We start from the raw sequence: 27309 nt of genomic DNA, 5'->3' as shown, positions 1-27309 counted from the left end.
TTGCACCTTGGAGGGTCAAATATAAAGAGAAAGATGAGCAGAGGAATCATAGGGTCCAAGTTCAGAGCCCCCTGAAAGTGGCTTCACAGGTTGATCGTGTGGTTAAAAGGGCACATGGCACACTCGCCTTTATTGGACTTTATTGAATTCAAAAGTCAGGAAGTTATGTTGCGCCTTTATAAAACTACAGTTAGGTCACATCTGGCGTATTGCATACAGTTCTGGAAGGATGTCGAGGCTTTGGGGAGGGTGCGGAAGAGATTTACCAGGATGTTGTCTGAAGTAGAGTGTATGTGCTTATAACAAAAGGTTGGACAAACCGAGGTTGTTTTCTCTGGAGCAGCAGTGGCGGCGAGGAGATCTGACTGGGATTTATAAGTTTATGAGAGGCATACATAGAGTAGACAGTATCTTTTTTTACCAAGGCTGGAATGTCTAATACCAGAGGGCATGCATTTATGGTGGGGGGGGATGTCATTTCAAAAGGGATGTGAAGGGTAAGTTGGGTGCCTGGAATGTGCTGCCTTCCCTAGGGTGGTGGTAAAGGCAGATTTAGGGCATTTAGAGAGGGAGATGGAAGGATAGGGGCATTGTGCAGGCAGAAGGGATTAGCTTAGATGGCCTTTTGATTGCTAATTTAATTGGTTCAGCACAACATTATGGGCTGTTCACGTGCTGTACTGTTCTGTGTTCTACAGCAAACATGACAACACAGACACTGCACGGTATGACAGTGTAGCACTTTGAGTAATACTATTACTCCACCAGCAACCCAGGTTCAGTTTGTTAGTTCTGTTCATAACTGTGTGAGTTTCCTCTGGGTGCTCTGGTTTCCCCCCATATTACAAAGGTATACAGGTTAGGAGGTTAATTGGTCACATGGGTGCAATTGGGCAGCGTTAAACCGGGCACCATTACCATTCACATGGACCCTGAGGTGATACACCCTCTGACTGTTCACCCAACCCAGCCCCTCCATATGCGGTGGTGAACGGAGTCTAGTCTGTGGTCCTTCCCCACTGGGTCCCTTGTGGCTGTGTCAATGCCTGCTCTTTTTGTGTTTGTCTGTTGTTGTGGTTGAATTGGGAGGCTACAGATGCAGTGATAACTCACTCACACACTTTGCATGCACCTCCCTCTGCCAGGGCTTCGAAGGCACTATTGCTTGGGAGACCCAGGACTCGGAGTACCTCGTCACCATGAACCTCACTGATGTCCTGCTCGACAGTGGAGGGGGCGTCCTCAGGTTTTCTGCGGTACGTTGAACGCCACGTCTTGGTAATTTGACCAATCAGAATTCAAACAGGAGTACCTCCTCAACCCGTCAGCTCAGAACAGACACTCAGCAAACTGACGTCAGCTCTGGGCCAAACGTGAAGGAAGCCTCAGTGTCCATCAGGCACAGTATCTGAGCTGTCGCCCCGGGGAGCGCCACACTGCGGGAGGGGCAGTACTGAGAGAACATCTCGCTGTGGAGGGACAGTACTGAGAGAACATCTCTGTGAGAGGGGCAGTACTGAGAGAACATCTCACTGTGGAGGGACAGTACTGAGAGAACATCTCTGTGAGAGGGGCAGTACTGAGAGAACATCTCACTGTGGAGGGACAGTACTGAGAGAACATCTCTGTGGGAGGGGCAGTACTGAGAGAACATCTCACTGTGAGAGGGGCAGTACTGAGAGAACATCTCACTGTGAGAGGGGCAGTACTGAGAGAACATCTCACTGTGGGAGGGGCAGTACTGAGAGAACATCTCTGTGAGAGGGGCAGTACTGAGAGAACATCTCATTGTGGGAGGGGCAGTACTGAGAGAACATCTCACGTTGGGAGGGGCAGTACTGAGAGAACATCTCACTGTGAGAGGGGCAGTATTGAGAGAACATCTCACGTTGGGAGGGGCAGTACTGAGAGAACATCTCACTGTGAGAGGGGCAGTATTGAGAGAACATCTCACGTTGGGAGGGGCAGTACTAAGAGAACATCTCACTGTGGAGGGACAGTACTGAGAGAACATCTCACTGTGAGAGGGGCAGTATTGAGAGAACATCTCACGTTGGGAGGGGCAGTACTGAGAGAACATCTCACTGTGGAGGGACAGTACTGAGAGAACATCTCACTGTGGGAGGGGCAGTACTGAGAGAACATCTCACTGTGAGAGGGGCAGTATTGAGAGAACATCTCACGTTGGGAGGGGCAGTACTGAGAGAACATCTCACTGTGGAGGGACAGTACTGAGAGAACATCTCACTGTGGGAGGGGCAGTACTGAGAGAACATCTGTGTGAGAGGGGCAGTACTGAGAGAGCATCTCACTGTCAGTGGGGGCAGTACTGAGAGAGTGTGAGCTGTGGAAGGTGTAGCACCAAGGCAGCATCTTGCTGTGGGAGGAGCAACACTAAGGGACCATCACTCTGTGTGAGGAGCAGCCCCGAGGCAGGTCACACTGTGGGAGGGGCCCTTTAGTTAAGTGTGTGTAACTGGATATGAACATAGCAGTGAGTGTGAGATCTGTGTGTGAGTGAGCATGTTGTAGTTTGTTTGAGTCTGGTTTCTCCTTGCCATCCTACTTGCCCCATTAAATGATTTTGTGTTTGCATCAGGCACAGCTGCAAGCTGAGAAGGAAGTGATCCAGGACGGATTCGGTCAGGATGTGGCAGCTGTGGCTGGAGGCTTTACCTACACCATCCACGGTATGTCATTCAGTGAGCAAACTGGATCACCTAACAACAGATAACCATGTCAGACCCTCAACCCCTCACTCCAGCACCAGATAATCATGTCAGACCCTCAATCCCTCACTCCAGCACCAGATAACTATGTCAGAGTCTCAACCCCTCACTCCAGCACCAGATAATCATGTCAGACCCTCAACCTTTCAATATCTGAGCATGCTGACAAGATGGAGATGCAGAGAGTTAGTGGGCAGGAAATTCTGGGTCCTCAGCATCCTCAGAAAACCGCTCTTACAGTGTAGCATTACTGCACTTAATATTTAACTGGACGTAAAACAGTCTGGGGATTCTGTGGTCATGATTGTTCGCACTACAAACACAGGATGCCACTGAATGACACCTGGTCTTTGATATCACCTTGTGCCCCGCTCCTTCCCCATCTCCCTACAGGATCCTGTTAAGTTCCCGTTTGAATCTCTTCTGTAAGGATGTGTACAGCAGACCCTGACCACTTGTTGCATATCCCTATTTGTGTCTGGTACTTTTGCTCATCCGTGTCCCTTGGTCCTTGACCCAACCACCACTGAAAATTTGCTCTTCATTTATCCTACCCACTCATTCATGATATCAACCAGAATAACGCACACACAATGCTGGAGGAACTCAGCAGGACAGGTAGCATCTATGGAGAAGAATAACGAGTTAACGTTTCGGCCAAGACCCCTCATCAGGATTTAGTTTAAACCAGACCTCTCTGACAGCCTCTTTGCCTTGTCTTGGGTTTGTGAGAATGAGGAAGGATTTAATTGAAATTGTCACTCCACAGGGTGGAGGAAGGGGGTGAGGTGGGGTGGATGTTTCCCCTGGTTGAAGGGTCTAGAACCAGGCAATACAATCTCAGTAGAAGGGTACAGGTTGTCAGTGCATCTCCTTCACCTCTGGAGTAGTTTTAGTAAAATGGAGACACAAGAGACTGCGGATATTGGGATCTGGAGCAATAAGTGAGCTGCTGGACGACCTCAACAGGTCAGTCAGCATCTGTGAACACACAGGGATTAAGGAGAAAAAGGAGCACAGTTGGAGGGTTGAGGTTAAAAGTGATAGTACGGATGAGCTCCTTGTGAGCCAATGGCCGTACTGATAGTACTGTCTCCAGTGTTTTGTTTGTGGACGAATGTAGGAAACAGAAGCTCAGATCCTATATCATGGGCTACTTGAGGATTTGAAGGGTTTGTGTAGTTAGAAATGATCCAGAGTTGTTGGATTGGTATTAGTTTTGGGTTGTTGTCACATATATGAAGATGTATTGAAAAGCTTGTCTCGCATACTGTTCATACAGAGCAGATCATTACACAGAGCATTGAGCCAAAACAAAGTAAATCAGTAACAATGCAGAATAGAGTGTTACAGCTACAAAGTGCAGTGAAGGTCAATGATAATGTTTATGAGATCATAACGAGGAAGACTGTGAGCTCAGGCGACCATTTTGTTGTACAAGAGATCTATCCAAGAGCAGGGTAGAAGCTGTCCTTCAGCCTGGTGGTACTGTACCTGCTTTTAGGCTATTGTATGTTCTGCCTGACGGGAGAGGGGAGAAAAGAGAATGTCAGGGTGGGTGGGGTCTTTGAATATGCTGGTCGCTTTACTGAGGCAACGATTAAGTATAGACAGAGTCCATGAAGGGGAGGATAGCTTCTGAGCTGTGTCCACAAATCTCTACAGTTTCTCTTAGGAATGGGCAGAGCAGTTATCAGACAGAATGCTGTTCTATGGCACATTGATAAAAGTTGCTAAGGGTTGATGGAGAGTTGCTTTCTGAAGAAGTAGAACATTGGTGAACTTTTTTGGCTATGACATCACATGGTTGGACCAGGACAGGATTGTTAAACTAACCGGATGGGTTCACTAGTGTTGATTAGGTTGCAGTTGTGTCCCAGCCTGGGCTCATATACAATTCCAATGCTTCGTTAATGGAGCCAGCCCAAACTACCCACTGAAATGGTCTTGTAAGCTAACAAACTGAGGCAAATTCTGACTACCTTGCTAATGATGTCACATTAACTTTTTAGAAACTGCCCTCAGTTTCATTATAACTTTTTAAGCTGTCAGAAACAATTGATGTAAGGACAGCATGAAGGCGGCCTGGTGATGCCCCTAGTAGACACCATGAGGGGCCCGGTGATGCCCCTAGTAGACACCATGAGGGGGCCCGGTGATGCCCCTAGTAGACACTGGGGTGGGGGGAGGGGTCCAGTGATACTCTAGTAGACACCATGAGGGGGCCCGGTGATGCCCCTAGTAGACACTGGGGTGGGGGGAGGGGTCCAGTGATACTCTAGTAGACACCATGAGGGGGCCCGGTGATGCCCCTAGTAGACACTGGGGTGGGGGGAGGGGTCCAGTGATACTCTAGTAGACACCATGAGGGGGCCCAGTGATACTCTAGTAGACACCATGAGGGGGCCCGGTGATGCCCCTAGTAGACACTGGGGTGGGGGGAGGGGTCTAGTGATACTCTAGTAGACACCATGAGGGGGCCCAGTGATACTCTAGTAGACACCATGAGGGGGCCCGGTGATGCCCCTAGTAGACACTGGGGCAGGGGGAGGGGTCCAGTGATGCCCCTAGTAGACACCATGAGGGGCCCAGTGATACTCTAGTAGACACCATGAGGGGGCCCAGTGATACTCTAGTAGACACCATGAGGGGGCCCAGTGATACTCTAGTAGACACCATGAGGGGGCCCAGTGATGCCCCTAGTAGACACTGGGGTGGGGGGAGGGGTCCAGTGATACTCTAGTAGACACCATGAGGGGGCCCAGTGATACTCTAGTAGACACCATGAGGGGGCCCAGTGATGCCCCTAGTAGACACTGGGGTGGGGGGAGGGGTCCAGTGATACTCTAGTAGACACCATGAGGGGGCCCGGTGATGCCCCTAGTAGACACTGGGGTGGGGGGAGGGGTCCAGTGATACTCTAGTAGACACCATGAGGGGGCCCGGTGATGCCCCTAGTAGACACTGGGGTGGGGGGAGGGGTCTAGTGATACTCTAGTAGACACCATGAGGGGGCCCAGTGATACTCTAGTAGACACCATGAGGGGGCCCGGTGATGCCCCTAGTAGACACTGGGGCAGGGGGAGGGGTCCAGTGATGCCCCTAGTAGACACCATGAGGGGGCCCGGTGATGCCCCTAGTAGACACCATGAGGGGCCCAGTGATACTCTAGTAGACACCATGAGGGGGCCCAGTGATACCCTAGTAGACACCATGAGGGGGCCCGGTGATACTCTAGTAGACACCATGAGGGGGCCCAGTGATACCCTAGTAGACACCAGGAGGGGGCCCGGTGATACTCTAGTAGACACCATTAGGGGGCCCGGTGATGCCCCTAGTAGACACCATGAGGGGCCCGGTGATGCCCCTAGTAGACACCATGAGGGGGCCCAGTGATACTCTAGTAGACACCATTAGGGGGCCCGGTGATGCCCCTAGTAGACACCAAGGGGTAGAGGCCCAGTGATACCCTAGTAGACACCATGAGAGTGGCCCAGTAATGAAACCGGTAGACCATAAGCCATAAAAGCAGAATTAGGCCAATCGGCTCATCGAGTCTGCTCTGCCATTCAATCATGGCTTATTTATTATCCCTCTCAACCCCATTCTTTGGCCTTCTCCCTGTAACCTTTGATGCTCTTCCTAATCTAGAACCTATCAACCTCTGCTTTAAACCCAATGTCTTGACTGCCACAGCTGTCTGTGGCAATGAATTCTACAGATTGGCTGAAGAAATTCCCCCTCACCTCTACTCTATTCTGAGGCTGCGCTCTGGTCCTAGAATCTCCCACTGCTGGAAACATCCTCTCCACTTCCACTCTATCTGGGCCTTTTAATATTCAGTAGGTTTCAAAGAGATCCGTCTCATTCTTCTAAACTCCATTGAGTGCAGGCCCAGAACCATCAAACACTCCTAAAAGTTTAACCCTTTTATTCCCAGGATTTAAACCCTCTCCCATGCCAGCACATCCTTTCTTAGATAAGAGGCCCAAAAGTGCTCACAATACTCCAATGCAGTCTGATCAATACGTTATAGAGCCTCAGCATTTCATCCTTGCTTTTATATTTGAGTCTTCTCAAAATGAATGCTAACATTACATTTGCCTTCCATCCAGGAGGAACACAGACCCTGCATCTATTCTATCAATCTCTGAACGTGTCAATGATACCATCTCACTTTCTTCTAAACTTAAGTTCGAGTCTGTTTAATTGCAGAACAAAGCCACTCAACTCAGGATCAGTGTGGACAGCATTATCCTCTCATCACTTCTTCCTTCCGTCTCACGAGGAACAGGGCCTCCTCCAAGCATTAACACTAGCTGACAGCCCTGTCTTTCTTTTTCAGAGGGTGATGCACTCTTAGAAAGCCTTGCCACAAAGGCCAAGCGGTTTGAAAGCCACAGGAATAAGCTCAGGGAAGAGGATGCTGCCTTACAAGAAGAAAGCCAAACCTATCAGGATATTGTTTTTGTAGACGTGGTGGACACCTACAGAAACGTGCCACACAAGTTACTGCAGTTTTATCAGTGGTAAGGAATGTTCATCACTCTATCCATTTGTGGTGTCAAATGTGCCTCTGTCAGTATCTCTGGTCAATCTGATCTAGATTGTTTTGAGTTCAAACCGCACTCCAGAATCAAACGTGAATTGCAGGTGGTCGCTATAACCAGTGGCCCCCGACCTCCGGGCCGCGGACCGATACATTGCCGCGCAGAATGCAGTGGTGCAGTGGTGGCCGGAACGCACCCAGCACATCTTTGAGAAAAAAGCCGAAATAAACAAGCTAATTAATTAGGTGCCACCCGGCACGTAAATGTCGGCCCAGATCGGAGGCGTCGCAATTGGCAATCGTTCCGGCCACCACTGCATTCTCTGCGGCAATGTATCGGCCCGCGGCCCACAAGCTGGGGACCACTGGCTATAGCACTGAAACTTCTTATAATTTAAAATGTATGTTTTAGTTCTAAAAAAATATACACAGGAAATACAATTTTAAAAATTTAGCTTTATTTGTCAGATCATTGAACATACAGTGAAATGCATTGTTTGCATCATCGACCAATGCGGTTCAAGGATGTCCTGGGGGCAGCCTGTAAGTGTTGCCACACCTGCAGCGCCAACCAAGCATGCCCACAACTCACCAACTCTAACCCATATGAATGTCTTTAGAATGTGGCAGGAAACTGGAGCACCTGGAGGAAGCCCACACTGTCATAGAACATTACAGCACAGAAACAGGCCTTTTGGCCCTTGGCTATGCCGAACCATTTTTCTGCCTAGTCTCACTGACCTGCACCTGGACCATCTCCATACACATCTCATCCATGTACCTGTCCAAGTTTTTCTTAAATGTTAAAAGTGAGCCTGAATTTACCACTTCATCTGGCAGCTCATTCCACACTCCCACCACTCTCTGTGTGAAGAAGCCCCCCCTAATGTTCCCTTTAAACTTTTCCCCCCTCACCCTTAACCCATGTCCTCTGGTTTTTTTCTCCCCTTGCCTCAGTGGAAAAAGCCTGCTTGCATTCACTCTATCTATACCCATCATAATTTTATATACCTCTATCAAATCTCCCCTCATTCTTCTACGCTCCAGGGAATGAAGTCCTAACCTATTCAACCTTCCTCTGTAACTGAGTTTCTCAAGTCCCGGCAACATCCTTGTAAACCTTCTCTGCACTCTTTCAACCTTATTTATATCCTTCCTGTAATTTGGTGACCAAAACTGCACACAATTTTGTCATGGGGAGAACATACAAATTCCTTACAGACAACAGTGGGAATTGAACCTGGATTGTTGGCACTGTAAAGAGTTGCACAGACCGCTGTGATACTTTGCAGTGCCTGTGGTACTGTACCACCCCTATACAATGCAAACCATACATATCCTTCTTTGTGTTTTAAACTCAATACGTTCACTCTATCATTTTAAGCGTGGGGTTTGAGCATATTCCAGACACTGCCTGCTGGAGATATTTTTAGTGATATGATATCTTTTGTTACACACAGGTCTGTGGACTCAACAAACTTTCGGTTATTATTGAAAACTGACGATGATTGTTATGTGGATGTGGAGGCTGTGCTGGAAAGAGCAGGGGACAGGCTGGAGGCAACGAACATATGGTGGGGAAAGTCAGTATCTGTGTATTCGTAAGTCCTTTACATTTAGTTCATCCTAAGACCATGAGGCATAGGAGCAAAATTAGGCCATTCGGCCAATCGCGTCTGCTCCATCTACATCATGGCTGATTTTTCCCTGTCAATCTCATTCTCTGTTTTTCTCCCCGTAACCTTTGATGTCCTGACTAATCAAGAACCTATCGACCTCTGCTTTAAATATACCCAATGAACTGGCTTCCACAGCAGTCTATGGTATGAACGGCTGGCTGAAGAAATTCCCCCTCATTTCAGTTCTGAAGTGATGTACTTCTATTCTGAGGCTGTGCCCTCTGACTCTGCACCCTCTTGCTATTGGAAACATCCTTTCCACGTCCACTCTATCCAAGCCTTTCCTTATTTGGTAGGTTTCAATGAGATATCCCCCCTCAGTTTTTCTAAATTCCAGCATATACAGGCACTGAGCCATCAAACATTCCTCATGTGTTAACTCTTTCAGTTCAGACGGTGAGATAAGCAGGGCTTCATAGCAAGAATGGGTAGGTGACACTCAGTAAACAGCTGTGATGATGTGCCTCTGATAATGAGGATATGTTTAACATGGGTTCATCATTCTTTCTGTTGGGACATGCTCTGTGGATCCAGTTACCAAATATCCATTCAGAAATCTGATGGCAGAGGGGAAGAAGCGGTTCTTGAAGACAGACACTCCTCAGCGTTTTGGGAATGGCTTCCTCCCCCCCTGCCATTAGCTTTCTGAACAGTCCATGAACACTACCTCACTATTTTGCACAAGAGATTCTGCAGATACCGGACATACAAAGCAACACACACAAAATGTTGGAGGAACTCAGCAGGTCAGGCAACATCTATGGAGGGGGAAAAGGTTGACATTTTGGGCCGTGACATTTTAACAGGACGAGTCCAGGTGCTGCCTGATCTACTGAGTTCCTCCACCATTTTGCGAGTGCTGCTCACTATTTGGCATGATTTGCTCTTGATTAGCACAATTTATTTATTTTAAAACATATTCTTACTGTAATTTATAGTAATTTTTATACATTCCTTTGTGTACCGAGGAAGGTGCACCGAGATGCAGCTCCTGAGAGACTGTGTTTGTGATCTGGAGCTGCGGCTTGATGACCTACAGCTTATTAGGGAAAGTGAGCAGGAGACAGAGAGGAGCTACAGGGAGTTAGTCACCCAGTGGCTGCAAGAGTTAGATAAATGGGTGACTAGATAGTAGAGAGCACCCTTGTGGCCATCACCCTCAGTAATCGTTATCTCATCTTGGATGCTGTTGAGAGGGGTGATCTGACAGAGGACGACCACGGCGATCGGGACTCTGGCACTGAGCCTGGTTCCGTGGTGCAGAAGGGAGAGAAGATGAGGAATGTGGTAGTCATAGGGGATTCCATAGTGAGGGGAACAGATAGGAGCTTCTGTCAGCGTGATAGAGATACCCGCATGGTGTGTTGCCTCCCAGGTGCCAGGGTACGGGAAGTCTCAGATCGGGTGCAGAGTATTCTGAAGGCAGAGGGTGAACACCCAGAAGTCTTGGTACACGATGGTACCAATGACATAGGTAGAAGAAGAGAGGAGGTCCTGAAGAGAGAATTCAGGGAGTTGGGTAGGAAGCTGAAAAGCAGGACCTCCAGGGTAGTAATCTCGGGATTGCTACCTGTGCCACGTGCTAACAGGCATATTAATGCGTGGCTGAGAGACTGGTGTAGGGGGCAGGACTTTGGGTTCCTGATTCACTGGGGAATCTTCTGGGGGTAGTATGACCTGTACAAAAAGGACAGGTTACACCTGAACCCAAAGGGGTCCAATATCCTAGCAGGCAGGTTTAATAGAGCTGTTAGGGAGGGTTTAAACTAATTTGGCAGGGGGATGGGAACAGGAGTGATAGGGCTGAGGAAGGGGAAAACAGAAATAAATAAAAGATAGCGTGCAACAGAGATGATAGAAAGGACAGGCAATAAATGAGTCATAATCACAGCCAGTGGGATGAGTTACAGGGCAATTGAGGCATGGTGCTGTTAAAACAGAAAGCAACAAATACTGGACTGAAAGTGTTATATTTGAATGCACGCAGCATAAGAACTAATGTGGATAACTTCACTCACCACTATTCTGAACTGGTTCCCCATCCTTACAGACTCTGTTTCAAAGATTCTACAACTTGTGTTCTCAGTATTTTTATTTGCATAATTTGTCTTTATATACATATATATAGTTTTTCTTGCATTCTATTATATTTCTTTATTTTATTGTAAATGCATGTAAGTAAATGAATCTCAAGCTAGTATTTGGTAACATATGCATACTTTGATAATTTATTTTGTTTTGACTTTTAACCGCCTCAGATTGTCAGCATCGAGAGCGTGATTTTATACATTGACTAAAAGCTGCAGCTCACTCATTCGCCTGCTGTGATTTCCCCAGTTTCAGGCAGAACTGGGCAGTGGACAGCAGTGGGAAGTGGATGGAACTGGAATACCCAAGCCTGGTGTATCCCGACTTCGCCTGTGGTTCTGGTTATGTTGCTTCTCACAACCTGATCCAGTGGCTGGCGGATAACGCAAGGACGCTCAAAGTCTATCAGGTACAGGTGCAGCCCTATGGGTTTTAACTGAAGTTGTAAGTACACTGGGTTTGTTTTCCCTTTAGTTTAAAATTTTAAGCATATACAGCAGGAATGACGGGATGAAGGCTGGCCAGGGTCTGCCAAGCTTCCCTGCTGGAGCTGCGCTACACAGTCGTGGAATTAGTCCCTCATCACAACTTGCAGTCTCGACCAATTGTTCTCTGCAGTGTACGAGGAGACAGGCCCTTCTGGCCCAACAAGCCCGTGCCACCCAGTTGCACCCATGTGACAAATCAACCTACTCACGTATACATCTTTGGATTATTGGTGGAAACCAGCGCATTATAAAGGGTTTAAAATTAGCAGATAATAATAAGCAGAAGTAACATTGTAAGAAAACCAGATCTTAATTTCATATTTATTGCCCTCAAAAAGTGAAACCAGGAAATCCAACTGTCAAAACAAAGTCTAGATTTTTCAGTAAGACAGGAGGCAGCTTTCTCTGGTAAGGGTGAATTTTATCCCCCACTCCAGTTATTGCCGAGACAGTGATGTGGGCCTGCGTTGAACCTCCTGTGGTTATCATTGTGAAGTATTTCCTCACTGCTGCTACCAAGGGACTGCTATGACATTGTGATTTGGGGAGTGTTCCACAGTTGTGTGTTACCTTCATCTTCTCTGTAGATAGTGCCTGAATTACTGAGAAACCACAGCATTTTGTGTATGCTGCTCGTAATAGAACACTTACTCCTTTTCAATGAGTGTCTTTAAATGAATGTGCTGGTATTTTCCTAAGTGTTTAAATGGAATAGTTCACATGGTGGGTGTGAAAATGAAATGCTGGTTGTTTTGTGTCTGCAGGGTGAAGACGTCAGTATGGGCATCTGGATGGCTGCTGTTGGACCTCAGCGACATCAGGTGAGTCACTTTCTACCGCATTGCCTTTGACAATGGGGAGGATTGAAACATGGAAAGTTTATTTGTAGAAGTGGCTGATCTTTGCAGCAACTTGCTTTAATCTGCCTTTTCTCCACCTTTTTTCTTGTTTCCCTCATTAATCTACTTTTTCCTTCAATACATCCTTCCTTTCTTCTCCAACCCTTGTGAGTTTATTAGAGAACATTTTAAGAGTCAGAGAAGGCTTAGAGTAAAACAGCATGGAAATAGGTCCTTTAGCCCAGCAAGTCTAAACGATCAAGTACTTACACCCATTCACACGCTGAGAACATAGAACCCTACAGCACAGTACAAGCTGTCGAGCCCACGATGTTGTCCCAACCTTTTAACCTGCTCCAAGATCATGCAAGTGCCTGCTCAAGTCTCCATTTTCCCTATATCCATGTGTCTGTCTGATCATCTCTTAAATGTCTACCACCACCCTTGGCAGTGTGTTCCACACATCCACTACTCTGTGTAAAAACCTACTTCTAACGTCCCACTATATTTTCCTCCATTTATTATTATCCCTCCTAACTCTAATCTCCTGCCTTCTTCCCATAATGTTTGATGCCCTGACTAATCAATAAACTATCAACCTCCGCTTTAAATATACTCAATGACTTTGCCTCCACAGTCACCTGTGGCAGTGAATTCCACAGATTCACTATGCTCTGTCTGAAGAAATTCCTCCCCATCTCTGTTCCAAATGAATCTCCCTCTAGTCTGAGGCTGTGCCCTCTGGTCCTAGACTCACCCACTATAGGGAACATCATCCTCCCAACATCCACTCTATCTGGACCTTTCAATATTCAATAGGTTTCAATGAGATTTCCCCCGTCCCCCAATTCTTCTAAACTCCAGCGAATATAGGCCCAGAGCCATCAAATGCTCCACATAGGTCATCCCTTTTGTTCTCATGAAACTTCACTGGATGCTCTCCAATATCGGTACATCTTTTCTTAGATAAGGAGCCCAAAACTGCTCACAGTACTCCAAGTGTGGTCTGACCAATGCCTTGTAAAGCCTCAGCATTACATCCTTGCTCTTCTATTCTAGCCTTCTTGAAATCAATGTTAAGATTGCATTTGCGTTTCTTACCACCAACTCAACCTACAAGTTAACTTAGGGAATCCTGCACAAGAACTCCCAAGTTCCTTTGCATCTTTGATTTTTGAATTTTCTCCCCATTTAGAAAATGGTCTATACTTTTATACCTTCTACAAAAGTGCACAACCATACAGTTCCCGACACTATATTTCATCTGCACCTTCTTGCCATTCTCCCAATCTAAGTCCTTCTGTAAACTCCCTGCTTCCACAATACTACATTCCCCTCCACCTGGCTTCATATTGTTCACACCTCCTCTAAAGTCTTCTGAAAATCTAAGTAAACAACATCCACTGACTCTCCTCTGTCTATCCTTCCTGTTATTTCCTCAAAGAATTCCAACAGATTTGTCAGGCAAGATTTCCCCTTACGGAAACCATGTTGACTTTGGCCTTTAATCATGTGCCTCCAAGTACCCCAAAACCTCTTCCTTAATAATGGACTCCAGCATCTTCCCAACAACTAAAGTCAGGCTAAGTGGCCTATAATTTCCTCTCTTCTGCCTCCCTCCCTTCTTAAAGAGTGAAATGACATTTGCAATTTTAAGTCCTCTGGAACCATTCCAGACTGTCGTGATTCTTAAAAGATTACTAATGCCTCCACAATCTCTTTAGCTACCTCTTTCAGAACCCTGAGGTGTAGTCCATCTGGTCCAGGTGACTTAACTACTTTCAGACCTTATAGCTTCCCAAGCACCTTCTCCCTAGTAAAAGCAACGACACTCGCTTCAGCCCGCTGACACTCTCAAACTTCTACCGTACTGCTAGTGTCTTGCATATTGCAGACTGACACAAAATACCTATTAGGCCCCCTGCCATTTCCTTGACCCCCATTACTACCTCTCCAACTTCATTATCCAGCTGTGTGATATCCACTCTCTCAACTCTCTTTTATTCTTCATATATTTGAAAAAACCTGTGGTATCTTCTCTTATATTATTGTCTAGCTTACCTTCATATTTCGAAAGAAGCTGCAGAAGGTTGTAAATCTAGTCAGCTCCATCTCGGGCACTAGCCTACAAAATATCCAGGACATCTTTAGGGAGCAGTGTCTCAGAAAGGCAGTGTCCATTATTAAAGACCTCCAGCACCCAGGGCATGCCCTTTTCTCACTGTTACCATCAGGTAGGAGATACAGAAGCCTGAAGGTACACACTCAGTGATTCAGGAACAGCTTCTTCCCCTCTGCCCTCTGATTCCTAAATGGACTACCTCACTCTTTTTAATATACAGTATTTCTGTTTTTGCACTTTTAAAAAAATAATCTATTTGATATACGTAATTGATTTACTTGTTTATTGTTTTGTTTTTTTTCTCTCCCTCTCTCTGCTAGATTATGTATTATTTCATGTCACATGCCAGTGATAATAAACCTGATTCTGATATTTCATCTTTTCCCTCATTAAGGCTATTTAGTTGCCTTCTGTTGGATTTTAAATGCTTCCCAATCATGTAACCTCCCACTGATTTTTGCTATATTGTATGCCTCCTCTTTTGCTTTTGTGCTGTCTTTGACTTCCCTTGCCGGCCACGGTTGCCTCACCCTCCCTTCAGAATACCTATTCATCTTTGAGATGTATCTATCCTGCACCTTCCGAATGATCCCCAGAAACTCTAGCCGTTGTTGTTTTGCCATCATCCGTGCTAATGTCCTCTTCCAATCAACTTTGGCCAGCTCCTCTCTTTATGTCTCTGTAATTCCCTTTATTCCACTGTAAATACAGATATATCTGACTTTAGCTTGCCCCTCTCAAACTGCAGGGTGCATTCCATCATATTAAGGCCAGGCAGCATCTATTGGAAGAGTTTCAGTCGATGTTCCAGGCCGAGACCCTTCGTCAGGAGTTAGTCCTGATGAAGGGTCTCGGCCTGAAACATCGACTGAAACTCTTCCAATAGATGCTGCCTGGCCTGCTGCTTTTACCAGCAACTTTGATATGTGTTGCTTGAATTTCCAGCATCTGCAGAATTCCTGTTGTTCCATCATATTAAGTCAATGTTTCCCAAGGCTTCTTTACCTTAAAGTCCCTAATCAAGTCTGGTTCATTATACAACAGCCAATCCAAAAGTGCCTTTTCCCTAGTGGGTAAAACCACAAACTGTTCTAAAAAGCCATCCACAAATCCCCTTTCTTGGACTCCAATACAAACCTGATTTTCCCATTCCACCTGAATATTGAAATCCCTCATGACTATCGTAAAATAGTTCTTTTTACTTGCCTTTTCTATCTGCCATTGTAATTTGTATCTCACATTCTGGCTGCTATTTGGAACCCTGTATACAACTGCCATTGGGATCTTTTTACCCTTGCAGTTTCTTAGCTCTACTCACAAGGATTGTATATCTTCTGATCCTATGTCATCTTTTTCTAAGGATTCAATATCATTTTTTGCCAACAAAGCCACCCCAGCCCCTCTGCCTACCTGCCTGTCCTTTTGATACTATCAGCCATGTCTCAGTGATGCCCCCCAACATCATACCTGCCAATCTCGAATTGCGCTACATTGTCTACCCTATTCTGTATATTGTCTGCATTTAAATATAACACCTTCAGTCCTGTATTCATCACCCGCTTCGATTTTACCCCATGTTACACTTCACCTCATCCCATTGACTGCAATTTTCCCCTATCATAGGCCTGTCCTTCCTCAGTCTCACTACACACTGCACCTACTTGTCTACCAACTGCCCTATCCCTCCGGTTCCCAGCCCCCTGCCAAATTGGTCTAAACAGCTCTAGCAAGCTTGCCTGCAAAGATATTGCTTCCCCCCTCAGGTTCAGGTGTAACCTGTCCTTGTACAGGTCATACAGTGCTTCCCCAGAACAGTTCTCAATGATCCAGAAATCTGAATCCCAGCCCCCCCAGTGGCACGCGCCACACCCAGGAGGCCCTGCTTTTCAGCTTTCTACTTAACTCCCTTTATTCTCTCTTCAGGACCTCCTCCCATTTCCTCCTATGTCATTGGTAGTAATATGTACCAAATTCTGGCTGTTCACCCTCCCCCTTTAGCATGCTGAAGACCTAATCCGAGACATCCCTGATCCTGGCATCTGGGAGACAATATACCATCCGGGTTTCTTTATCACATCCACTGAAACTCCTGTCTGCCCCCCGACTATGGAATCCCCTATCACTCTGTACTGCTCTTGTACCCCCTTCCCTTCTGAGCCACAGACCCAGACTCACCTCCAGAGACCAGCTCACTGTGGCTTCTCCCTGTCAGCTCCCCCTCCCCCACCCAACAAAATCCAAAGTGGTATACTTACTATTGAAGGGAATGGCCACGGGGGCTGCTTACTTCCATTCCCTTTCCTGACAGACATCCAGGTATCTGCCTCCTGCAACTTAGAGATGACACCTCCCTGTAGCCCCCATCTACCCCTCGCCTCATTCTCCTGTAAGAGCCAAAGGTCATCGAGCTGCAGCTCCAGTTCCTTAACACAGTCTCTAGGGAGACTGGAGGACTCCCAAAGGTCCTCCAAGGACCATGGTACCAACTCTGGACCCAATATCAGTGCAATACCTATGTACTAACAGGAAAACAAACTTAATAGAAACTTACTTAGAACATCCACCTGTTCTTGCTCAAGCCTGTTGAGCCAAAGCTAGACCACTCTCACACTGGCCCACTCACATAATGGCCTATCCATTTACACCTCCTTTCTTTCTATCGGCTCAAATAAGACTCACTCCAGACAAGACCTTCAGTTTTCAACAGGACAACCACCCTGCAAGATGTTGCTCTGTCACTTGCTACTTCAAAAGGTGACCGACGCCTGCATTTCAAAATACTCTCTGGTAATAGACATTTCCACCCTGGAAAAATAGTCATTGGCTGCCCACCCTACCTACCCCATCATGTCACCTCTCACACTCCTTTGCTCCAAAGAGAAAAGCCTCAGCTCGTACAACCATTCCACATAAGGCATGTTCTTTAATCCAGACAGCATCCTGGCAAATCTCCTCTGCACCCTCTCTAAAGCTTCTACATCCTTCCAGAAACCAGAACTAAACACAATACTCCATGTGTGGTCTAACCAGAGTATTATAAAACTACAACATTACCTTCAAGAGGAAATCTGCAGATGCTGGAAATCCGAGCAACACACACAAAATACTGGAGGAACTCAGCAGGCCAGGCAGCACCTATAGAAAAGAGTACAGTCGACGTTTCAGGCTGAAACCCTTCGGCTGTCCTGCCAAAAGGTTTTGGCTCAAAACATCGACTGTACTCTTTTCCTAGATACTGCCTGGCTTGCTGAGTTCCTTCAGCATTTTGTTTGTGTTGCAACATTACCATGCAGTTATAACAAACCAGCTACGATGGAATGGTGGAGCAGACTCGATGGGCTGAATGGCCTAATTCTGCTCCAGTGTGTTATGGTCTTACTAACCCTATTTCATTCTTATTTGCTCCACCAGTTCCAAATACAATTTTTTAAATAGGAACTAATTAAGCTACCAGTCCTGCAGACATAATATACTAATGTATCACTCATACACCGACATAATGTGAACTATTCCATTTCGGACCAGTATCAGCACAGTAATTTAAAGGCAGTCATTCAAAAGGAGTAAGTTTCTGTTGAGAGCAGTGCACAAAATGTTGGTAGGTCTGCTATCAATAAAATTACTTCTTTTGGTCTTCACCCACATTGAGAAGCTCAGGGCATAGCTTGTCAAGCTTCTGTGGGGTAAGCTTGTTCGAAATGCCTGTGTCTTTCCTGAAGATTCAACCCTGTTGTTCTCTCTCATTCATAGAACAGTACAGCACAGTTATAGGCCCTTTGGCCCACAATGTTGTGCTGACCTTTTAACCAACTCGAAGAAACTGCACTGTAGCAGCCAGGAAGGCGCTACAGTGGATAGTCAAAACTGCCCAACGCATGCCCAGCACCAGCCTACCTGCCATCAAGGACATATATTTGGAAAAGGGCCAGTAACACCATGAAGGATCCCACCCATCCTGCTCAGGGACTCTATCCCACTCCCATCAGGAAAGCAATAATGCAGCAACCATACCTGGACCACCAGACTCAAAAACAGTTAACGCAAAATACTCTGCAGATGCTGGGGTCAAAGGAACACGCACAACATGCTGGAGGAACTCAGCAGGTAGGGCAGCATCTGTGGAAACGAACAGTCAACATTTCAGGCCGAGTCCTGACGGAGGGTCTTGGCCCAAAATGTTGACTGTTGGTTTCCACAGATGCTGCCCGACCTGCTGAGTTCCTCCAGCGTATTGCTTCAAAAACCAAGCAGTAAAGACTGCTCAACTCCTCCACACCTCCAACCACCGTTACTTTATCATTGAAAAAGTGGGACCTCCCAGAGGCCACCATTTTAATTCTACTTCCAATTCTGTCCATGGCCTCCTCTACTGTCATAATGAAGCCACACTCAGGTTGGAGGAGCAAGAGCTTATATTCCTTCTGGTTAGCATCCAACCCGATGGCATGAACATTGATTTCTCAAACTTCCAGAAATGCCTACCCCCCCTTCACCATTCCCCATCCCCTTTTTCTTCCCTCACTTTATCTCCTTACCTGGCATCACCTCCCTTGGTGCTTCTCCCCCTTTTCTTTCTTCCATGATCAGATCCCCCCTTCTCCAGCCCTGAATCTCTTTCACCAATCAACTTCCCAGCTTTTAACTTCATCGCCCCCTCCCAGTGTCACCTATCAGCTTGTGCTTCTCCCTTCCCTCCCCCCACCTTCTAACACTCACTCCTTACTTGTTTTTCTCCAGTCCTGCTGAAGGGTCTTGGCCCAAAATGTTGACTGTACTCTTTTCCTTAGATGCTGCCTGGCCTGCTGAGTTTCTCCAGCATTTTGTGTGTGTTGCTTGGATTTCCAGCATCTGCAGATTTTCTTTTACTTTACCATTTCCCGTCAGTCACTTTACGTAGTTGCTTCTGTTCCTAGCATCACTTTACGAACAATCTATGTATAGAAGCTATCTTATGTATTTATATTTACTGCACTTTGTTATTATTGTGTTCTTTATGTAATTGTGTTTTTCTGTGCTGCATTGGATCCAGAACAACAATTATTTCATTCTTCTTTACACTTGTGTACTGGAAATTACATTAAACAATCTTAAAGCTTGAAATACAACCCTTCCCTCCTACGTAGCCCTCTATTTTCCTGTCATCCATGTGCCTATCTAAGAGTTTCTTGTGTCCCTAATGTACCTGGCTCTGCCACCACCCTCTGTAAAAAAAAACACTAACCTTTACCATCAGCTCATATTAACCATTTCTGGCTGGGGAAAAGCTTCTGGCCGTCCAATCAATCGGTGCCTCTTAGTCTGATGACCTGCCTTTGGGCAGCTCTCCACATTGAATGCATTATTTAGTAAGCATTGATTAAGAAAGAGGATGTCACCTTTCTCTCCCTTCTCTTGCCGTAAGGATGCCCGGTGGCTGTGTGAGAAGAAATGTCTACCTGGTGCGCTCTCATCCCCCCAGTATTCTCCAGAAGAGCTGCTGGAGTTGTGGAAGAATAAGGAACTGTGCAGAAACCCCTGTTACTGTCAAAAGTGAAGATAGCTAATGAGCTTTCAAGCAAGAAGGGACAACTATCAAAGACCTTCAATGTTGTTGGCCTAGCAGTGTGAACACACCTCTTTGCTCCAGTCCGTCTACTATCAAAGGACGGATCATCTATACTGTTGAACGATGTAGGGGTGGGAATGAAAGGATCAGGGATATACGTTCTCAGCTGTGCTTGGCCCTGTGGACTTTTATCAGCAGTCACTCGTCTGCTACCAGTCTTCATAGTGGCTGTGAGCTGGTGCTGCTGTACCTGTGCCCTAGGCTTGTACACACGTGTAACAATATGACTGTCTTGATTATTAAGCCAATATTAGAAACCTGCTTATTTTTGTATTTCTAAAAATTAAAGTACTCTGAATCCTTTTATTTTTGTCTCTTTCTTTGTTGTAGAGTCATAAGACCATGAGATATAGGAGCAGAATTAGGCCATTCGACCCATTGAGTCTTCCACCATTCCATTATGGCTGATTTACTCTCCCTCTCAACCCCATTCTCCTGCCCTCCCCCAAGTCCAAGAAAGGACTTGATGGGAGTGTACAAGATGATAAGAGTCATAGATTAAGTGAACAGTCAGTCTTTTTCTGAGGGCCGAAATGGCTAAAACCAGGGTACATAACTTTAGGGGTACTGGAGGAAAGCATAGGGAGGACGTCAGAGGTAAGTTCCTTACACAGAGAGTGATGGATGTGTGGAACACCTTGCCAGGGGTGGTGGTAGAGGCATAAGGAACTCTTAGATAAGTAAATGGATGATAGAAAAATTGAGCTATTTGGGAGGGAAGGATTATATTAATGTTAGAGTAGGTTAACACTATGAACGTTGAGTGGGAGCAGAAAATTAAGAGGTTTAAGTGGGAAACACCTTAAAAAAACTGAGTTGGGAATTGAAGAAAGATGGAAAATTGGCAGTAAGTAGCTGTTATCTTCATCACACTGTAGCATGTGCCTCCAGCAGCCTGAAAAAAATAAATCCAACTTTTCATCCTACCTCATCAGTTATACGGATATGCAACTATCCTTTTGCTAGGAATGTTTTAATAAATCCAACTTTTCATCCTTTTGCTGGGAATGTTTTAATAAATCCAACTTTTCATCTTATCTCATCAGTTATACAGCCATACAACTATCCTTTTGCTGGGAATGTTTTAATAAATCCAACTTTTCATCCCGTTTCATCAGTTATACGGATATACAACTATTCTTTTTCTGGGAGTTAGGAGGAGGCAGTAACCTTTGCCAGCATTTGAGGACCTGAGTGATAGGGAAAGGTTGAACAGGTTTGGACTTTATTCCCTGGAGCCGAGGAGAATGAGAGGAGATTTGATCGAGGCATATTAAACTATGATAGGGAAGCAGACTTTTTCCACTGAGATTGGTTGAGGTCGTAGGTGAAGGTTGAAAGGTGAAATATTTAAGAAGAACATGACAGGGGACCCCTCCACTCTGAAGGTGATGAGAGTTGTGAAACAAGCTGCCAGTGGAAGTGGTGGATTCAGGTTCAATTTCAACATCTGAGAAGTTTGGATAAGTACATGGCTGGGAGGTGTATGGAGGGCTAGGGTCAAGGTATGGGTTGATGGGACTAGACATAACAGTTCAGCATGGTCTAGATGGGCTGAAAGGCCTGTTTCTATGCTATATGACTAACATGACAGCTATGTTTATTATGGGAAAAGGATGTGTAACTTCCACAAAATCTGCAGCAGGCACAACAGTGAACAAATATGCACAATTTTTAGTTTGTGGGATGAGCTGAAGTATTAAATGGGGGCAAAATCAAAAAAGGGAATGAGGACTGAAGGTATACAGAATAAGGTGGATGATCTTGCAACATAGAGATTAGCAGGTAGGAGTCATGGCTGAAAGAAGATCATAATCTGGAATTTAAAATCCAAGGATACATGGAAATGGTTTTAATTATATAGGTTAACGGGTTTGTCCAGGTTTTTTTTCTTGTCTTTTTGATATGATTGCCTATGAGAACTGCTTTGCCTTTCTAACTTGTTGGAGCTAGAGGGGGGCGGTTAATGTTAATGTTCAGTGTCTGACATTGCTAAATGACACTCACAGATGTTACAAAGTGAAGGGTTGAATGGGGGGGTGGGAAGGGGTTAACTCAGGGCTCCACCTCCAACTTACAACAACAGATCCAGGGGAAGGTGACTCCCACCTTTCCCTTACGGAACAAACACACAAAGTCTGGCTGGCAGGCCTGACTGCAGCTAAGAAGATTGTAGTCCAGCATTGGAAACCTCCCCGTGATATTTCAAATACTCACTGGCTTTTTGGACATTTCTTACCTGGAACTTTCATCAGCAAGAGTAAATGATGCACGACCAAACACAATCTCAATGTGGACGAATTTGTTATCTAACTTAAGAGATCTTTTGTTAAAATAGGAATGCTTTGTCTGTGTATGCACTACTATTCAGTTGGTTGGTGGAGGGGCGAGGGATGGAGGGAGAGAGGGGTGGAGAGGGGATGGTGATGAGGGTTGGGGTGTGACTGGGTTAAACAGTCAAAATGTAATTGGCAATTGGTTGTATTGAATGTAATTTGTTGGTGTTGCAATAATAAATTAGTAATAAAAAAAATCAAAGGATACACATTGCATTGAAAGGACCGGCAGGCAAGCAGAGGTGGGAAGGATGGATGGCTTTGTTATGATATCAAAGGCATAGGTGGTGAGGACACAGGATCAGAAGATGTAGAATCCTCGTTTGTAGAGTTAAGAAACTGCAAAGGTAAAAAGACCCTGAAGGGAGTTGTACGCAGGCCCCCAAACAGTTGCAAAGATGTGGGATATACATTTCAATGGGAAGTAGAAAAGGTATGTAAGGAGTTTTTCAATATGCAGTAAGATTGGGAAAATCAGGTTAGAGCTGGAATTTGTGAATGGCTTTTTAGAGCAGCTTGTGTTTGAGCCCACTAGGGGGAAGGCAATTCTGAATTGGGTGTTGTGTAATGAACCATATTTGATTAGGGAGCTTAAGGTAAAGAAACCTTTTGAAGGCAGCTTGAATGGGAGAATCTAAAGTGACTCTAATACTCTACAGTATTATAGTAGAGTAAAGGGAATTACAAAGGCATGAGAAAGGAACTGGCCAAAGTTGATCGGAAGGGGACAGTCACAGGTATGACAACAGAACAACAATGGCTGGAATTTCACAAATTCACAAGGTGCAGGATAGATACATCCCAAAGATGAAGTATTCTAAAGAGAGGATAACACAATTATGGCTGACAAGGGAAGTTGAAGATAGCATAAAAGCAAAATCATATAGCAAAAATTAGTGGGAAGTTCGAGGATTGAGAGCTTTTAAAAACCAACAGAAGGTAACTAAAAAAGCCATAAGAAGAGAAAAGATAGAAACATAGGAAAAACTACAGCACAATACAGGCCCTTTGGCCCACAATGCTCTGCAGAACATGTACTTATTTTAGAAATTACCTTGGGTTACCCATATAGCCCTCTATTTTTCTAAGCTCTATGTACCTATCCAGGAGCCTCTTAAAAGACCCTATTGTATCCGCCTCCACCAGCATTACCGGCAGCCCAATCCACGCACTCACCACTCTCTGCATAAAAAACTTACCCCTGACATCTCCTCTGTACCTACTTCCAATCACCTTAAAACTATACCCTTTCGTGCTAGCCATTTCAGCCCTGGGGAAAAGCCTCTGACTAACCACATGATCAATGCCTCTCATCATCTTATACACCTCTATCAGGTCACCTCTCATCCTCCATCTCTCCAAGGAGAAAAGGCCAAGTTCACTCAACCTATTCTTGTAAGGCATGCTCCCCAATCCAGGCAACATCCTTGTAAATCTTCTCTGCACCCTTTCTATAGTTTCCACTTTCTTCCTGTAGTGAGGTGACCAGAACTGAGCACAGTACTCCAAGTGGGGTCTGACCAGGGTCCTATATAGTTGTAACATTATCTCTCAGCTCTTAAACTCAATCCCACGATTGATGAAGGTCAGTGCACTGTACGCTTTCTTAACTGCAGAGTCAACCTGCACAGCAGCTTTGAGTGTCCAATGGACTTGGACCCAAGATCCCTCTGATCCTCCATACTGCCAAGAGTCTTACCATTTATACTATATTCTGCCATCATATTTGACCTACCAAAATGAACCACCTCACATTTATCTGGGTTGAACTCCACCTGCCACTTCTCAGCCCAGTTTTGCATCCTATCGATGTCCCACTTCCACCTCTGACAGCCCTCCACACTATCCACAACACCAATCTTTGTGTCATCAGCAAATTTACTAACCCATCTCTCCACTTCCTCATCCAGGTCATTTATAAAAATCATGAAGAGTAAGGGTCCCAGAACAGATCCCTGAGGCACACCGCTGGTCACCAATTCCAGATCCACAAAGCAAGGTCCTCTTGGATCCCATGTCTCCTTACTTTCAATAAGCCTTGCATGAGGTACCTTATCAAATGCCTTGCTGAAATCCATATACACTACATCTACTGCTCTACCTTCATTAACGTGTTTAGTCACATCCTCAAAAAATTCAATCAGGCTCGTAAGGCACGACCTGCCTTTCACAAAGCCATGCTGACTATTCCTAATCATATTATGCCTCTCCAAATGTTCATAAATCCTGCCTGTCAGGATCTTCTCCATCAACTTACCAACCACTGAAATAGGACTCACTGGTCTATATTCCAGGGCTATCTCTACTCCCTTTCTTGAATAAGGGAACATCTGCAACCCTCCAATCCTCCGGAACCTCTCCTGTCCCCATTGATGATGCAAAGATCATTGCCAGAGGCTCAGCAATCTCCTCCCTCGCCTCCCATTGAATTATGATGAATTATGAAGGTAAGCTAGCCAATAATATAAAAGAGGATACCAAAAGTTTTTGAGATATATAAAGACTAAAGGAGAAGTGGGAGTGGATATCCGACCGCTGGAAAATGACACTGGAGAGATAGAAAAGGGAGACCAAGAAAATACTTTATAAGTATTTTGCATCGGTCTTAGCAGTATGTCAGAAATTGAAGTTTTGGGGGCTGAAGTGAGTGTAGTTGCTATTATGAAGGAGAAGGTGCTGGAAAGGTCTGACGGTGGATAAAGTACCTGAATTCTGAAAGAGGTAACTGAAGAGATTGTGGAAGGATTAGTGGTAATCTTTTAAGAATCACTAGATTCTGAAATGGTTCTGGTGGACTATAAAATTGCAAATGTCACTCTACTATTTAAGAGAGGAGAGAGGCAGAAGAAAGGAAATTGTAGGCCAGTTAGCCTGAGGGCCTGGGGGCATCTTATCTAAGCATTCTGACAGGCTGTATCACTGTCTGGTATGGAGATGCTACAGCACAGGACCAAAAGAAGCTGCGGAGGGTTGTAAATCTAGTCAGCTTCATCTTGGGCACTAGCCTACAAAGTACCCAGGACATCTTCAGGGAGAGGTGTCTCAGAAAGTCAGCATCCATTATTAAGGACCTCCAGCACCCAGGGCATGTCCCTTTCTCACTGTTACCATCAGGTAGGAGGTACAGAAGCCTGAAGGCACACACTCAGCAATTCAGGAACAGTTTCCTCCCCTCTGTCATCCGGTTCCTAAATGGACTTTGAACCGGTGGGCACTGCCTCACTTTTTAAAATATACAGTATTTCTGTTTTTGCAAGTTTTTTAAATCTATTCAATATAGGTATACTGTAATTGATTTACTTGTTTATTATTGTTATTTTTATTTTGTTCTCTTCTAGATTATGTATTGCATTGAGCTGCTGCTAAGTAAACACCTTTCTAGTCACATGCTGGTGATAATGAACCTGATTCTGATTCTGAAGATAGTGCTGGCATTGGAAAAAGTCCAAAGAAGGTTCACAATAATGAATCCACAAATGAAAGGGGTGAATGGATGAGGAATGTTTGATGGCTCTGGGCCTGTCCTCACTGGAGTTTAAAAGAATGAAAGGGGGGGGGGATATAAATGAAACCCATATTGAATATTGAAAGGCCCAGATAGAGTGGAAGTGGAGAAGATGTTTCCTATAGTGGGGGAGTCCAGGACCAGAGGGCATAGTCTCAGAATAGAGGGATGTCCATTTGGAACAGAGATAAGGAAGAATTTCTTTAACCAAAGGACAACGAATGACCTAATTCTGTCCCTTCGTCTCATGATTTTACTTTTATTGAAAAGCCTTTTAATTCTTGCAATTCACCCTTGAGGTAGTCTTAATGTTGTATGCTTTATAAGTGTAGGTTAAGAAAGAGTACATGATGTTACTTGAATGTGACTGGCACAACTAACCTGCAAGAGGTTAAGGGTAATGTGTGAGAATTTGAACTTTAGCATTAACTGTCACATGTACATCAAAACATACAGTTTGCAACGTATCAAATCAGCAAGGATTATGCTGGGCATAATCATCACCAAAACATCACTATGCTTCCAGCACCAACATAACATGCCCACAATTTACTAAACCTAACCCATACATCTTTGGAATTCGGAGGAAACCACAGCACCCAGAGGAAACCCACACGGTCACGGGGAGAATGGACAAACTCCTTAGAGACAGAGGCAGGAATTGAACTCTGATCCTACATCCAGCGCTGCAAAACGTTGCGCTGTCTGCGATTTGACTGTGCTGTCCTTTACATGCACAATGGACCTTCCTGGGAGGAAGATTTCAAGCTGTCAAGAATGTGACACTATTGAGATTTACCACCTTCATGCACCAGTTAATGAGACTTTTGCAATCACATGGCAGGATGTCATTTGGGCCACTGAATCCATGCCAACTTTCAGAGCAATCCCATCCCCACACTCACTCCCTTCATGCCCATCAACACACCCCTTCTGCTGTGAGACAATGTGCCTAGGGAAAGGCAGAGGTGCTCTGGCAAAAGAGAGTGCAATAAATTTCAAGAGTGTCAGCTATTTTTCAGTAGGAAGGACAAGGTGAGAATTCAGATGAAGAAAATTAATGCTGTACAGAACCCCAGCTCCATCTCAACTGGGGCAGTTCGAAACTGGGTCAATTCATTAGGGTTCAGGGATATGAGTGAGGGAATGGGATTGCAGGATTGCATGGACTTGATGACTGAAGTTTCTATCTGCATCCTAAGGTTATTTTATTTTGTTTATTTAGAGATAAGCATGATAACAGGCTGAACGAGCCTACGCCCTGTGACTTATTAATCTACTAACCTATACGTACGTCTTTGGAATGTGAGATGAAACCGGAGCACCCGGAGGAAAAATGTGGTCATGTGGAAAACGTATAAACTCTTTA

General features: G+C 45.2%; 1 protein-coding gene across 3 annotated transcripts in view; it reads left to right on the top strand.

Moving 5' to 3' along the window:
* The window catches only part of b3galnt2 (beta-1,3-N-acetylgalactosaminyltransferase 2), a 37641-nt gene extending 17242 nt beyond the window's left edge, over positions 1–20399 (top strand). Inside the window, exons 6-12 of one of the 3 annotated variants that reach the window (XM_072251052.1) lie at positions 1146–1256; positions 2600–2690; positions 7075–7258; positions 8739–8852; positions 11295–11454; positions 12298–12354; positions 19896–20399. In XM_072251052.1, coding sequence (XP_072107153.1) covers positions 1146–1256; positions 2600–2690; positions 7075–7258; positions 8739–8852; positions 11295–11454; positions 12298–12354; positions 19896–20027 — 849 coding nt within the window. In that variant the 3' untranslated portion in view covers positions 20028–20399. Of the gene's footprint in view, positions 1–1145; positions 1257–2599; positions 2691–7074; positions 7259–8738; positions 8880–11294; positions 11455–12297; positions 12355–19895 lie in introns of all 3 variants that reach the window. The other 2 variants (XM_072251051.1, XM_072251050.1) reach the window with 2 other exon arrangements.
* The last annotated feature ends 6910 nt before the right edge of the window (positions 20400–27309 follow it).

Source organism: Mobula birostris, chromosome 2 (assembly GCF_030028105.1).
Source record: "Mobula birostris isolate sMobBir1 chromosome 2, sMobBir1.hap1, whole genome shotgun sequence".
NCBI classification, from domain to species: domain Eukaryota; kingdom Metazoa; phylum Chordata; class Chondrichthyes; order Myliobatiformes; family Myliobatidae; genus Mobula; species Mobula birostris.
This window is presented reverse-complemented; position numbering and strand designations above follow the sequence as displayed.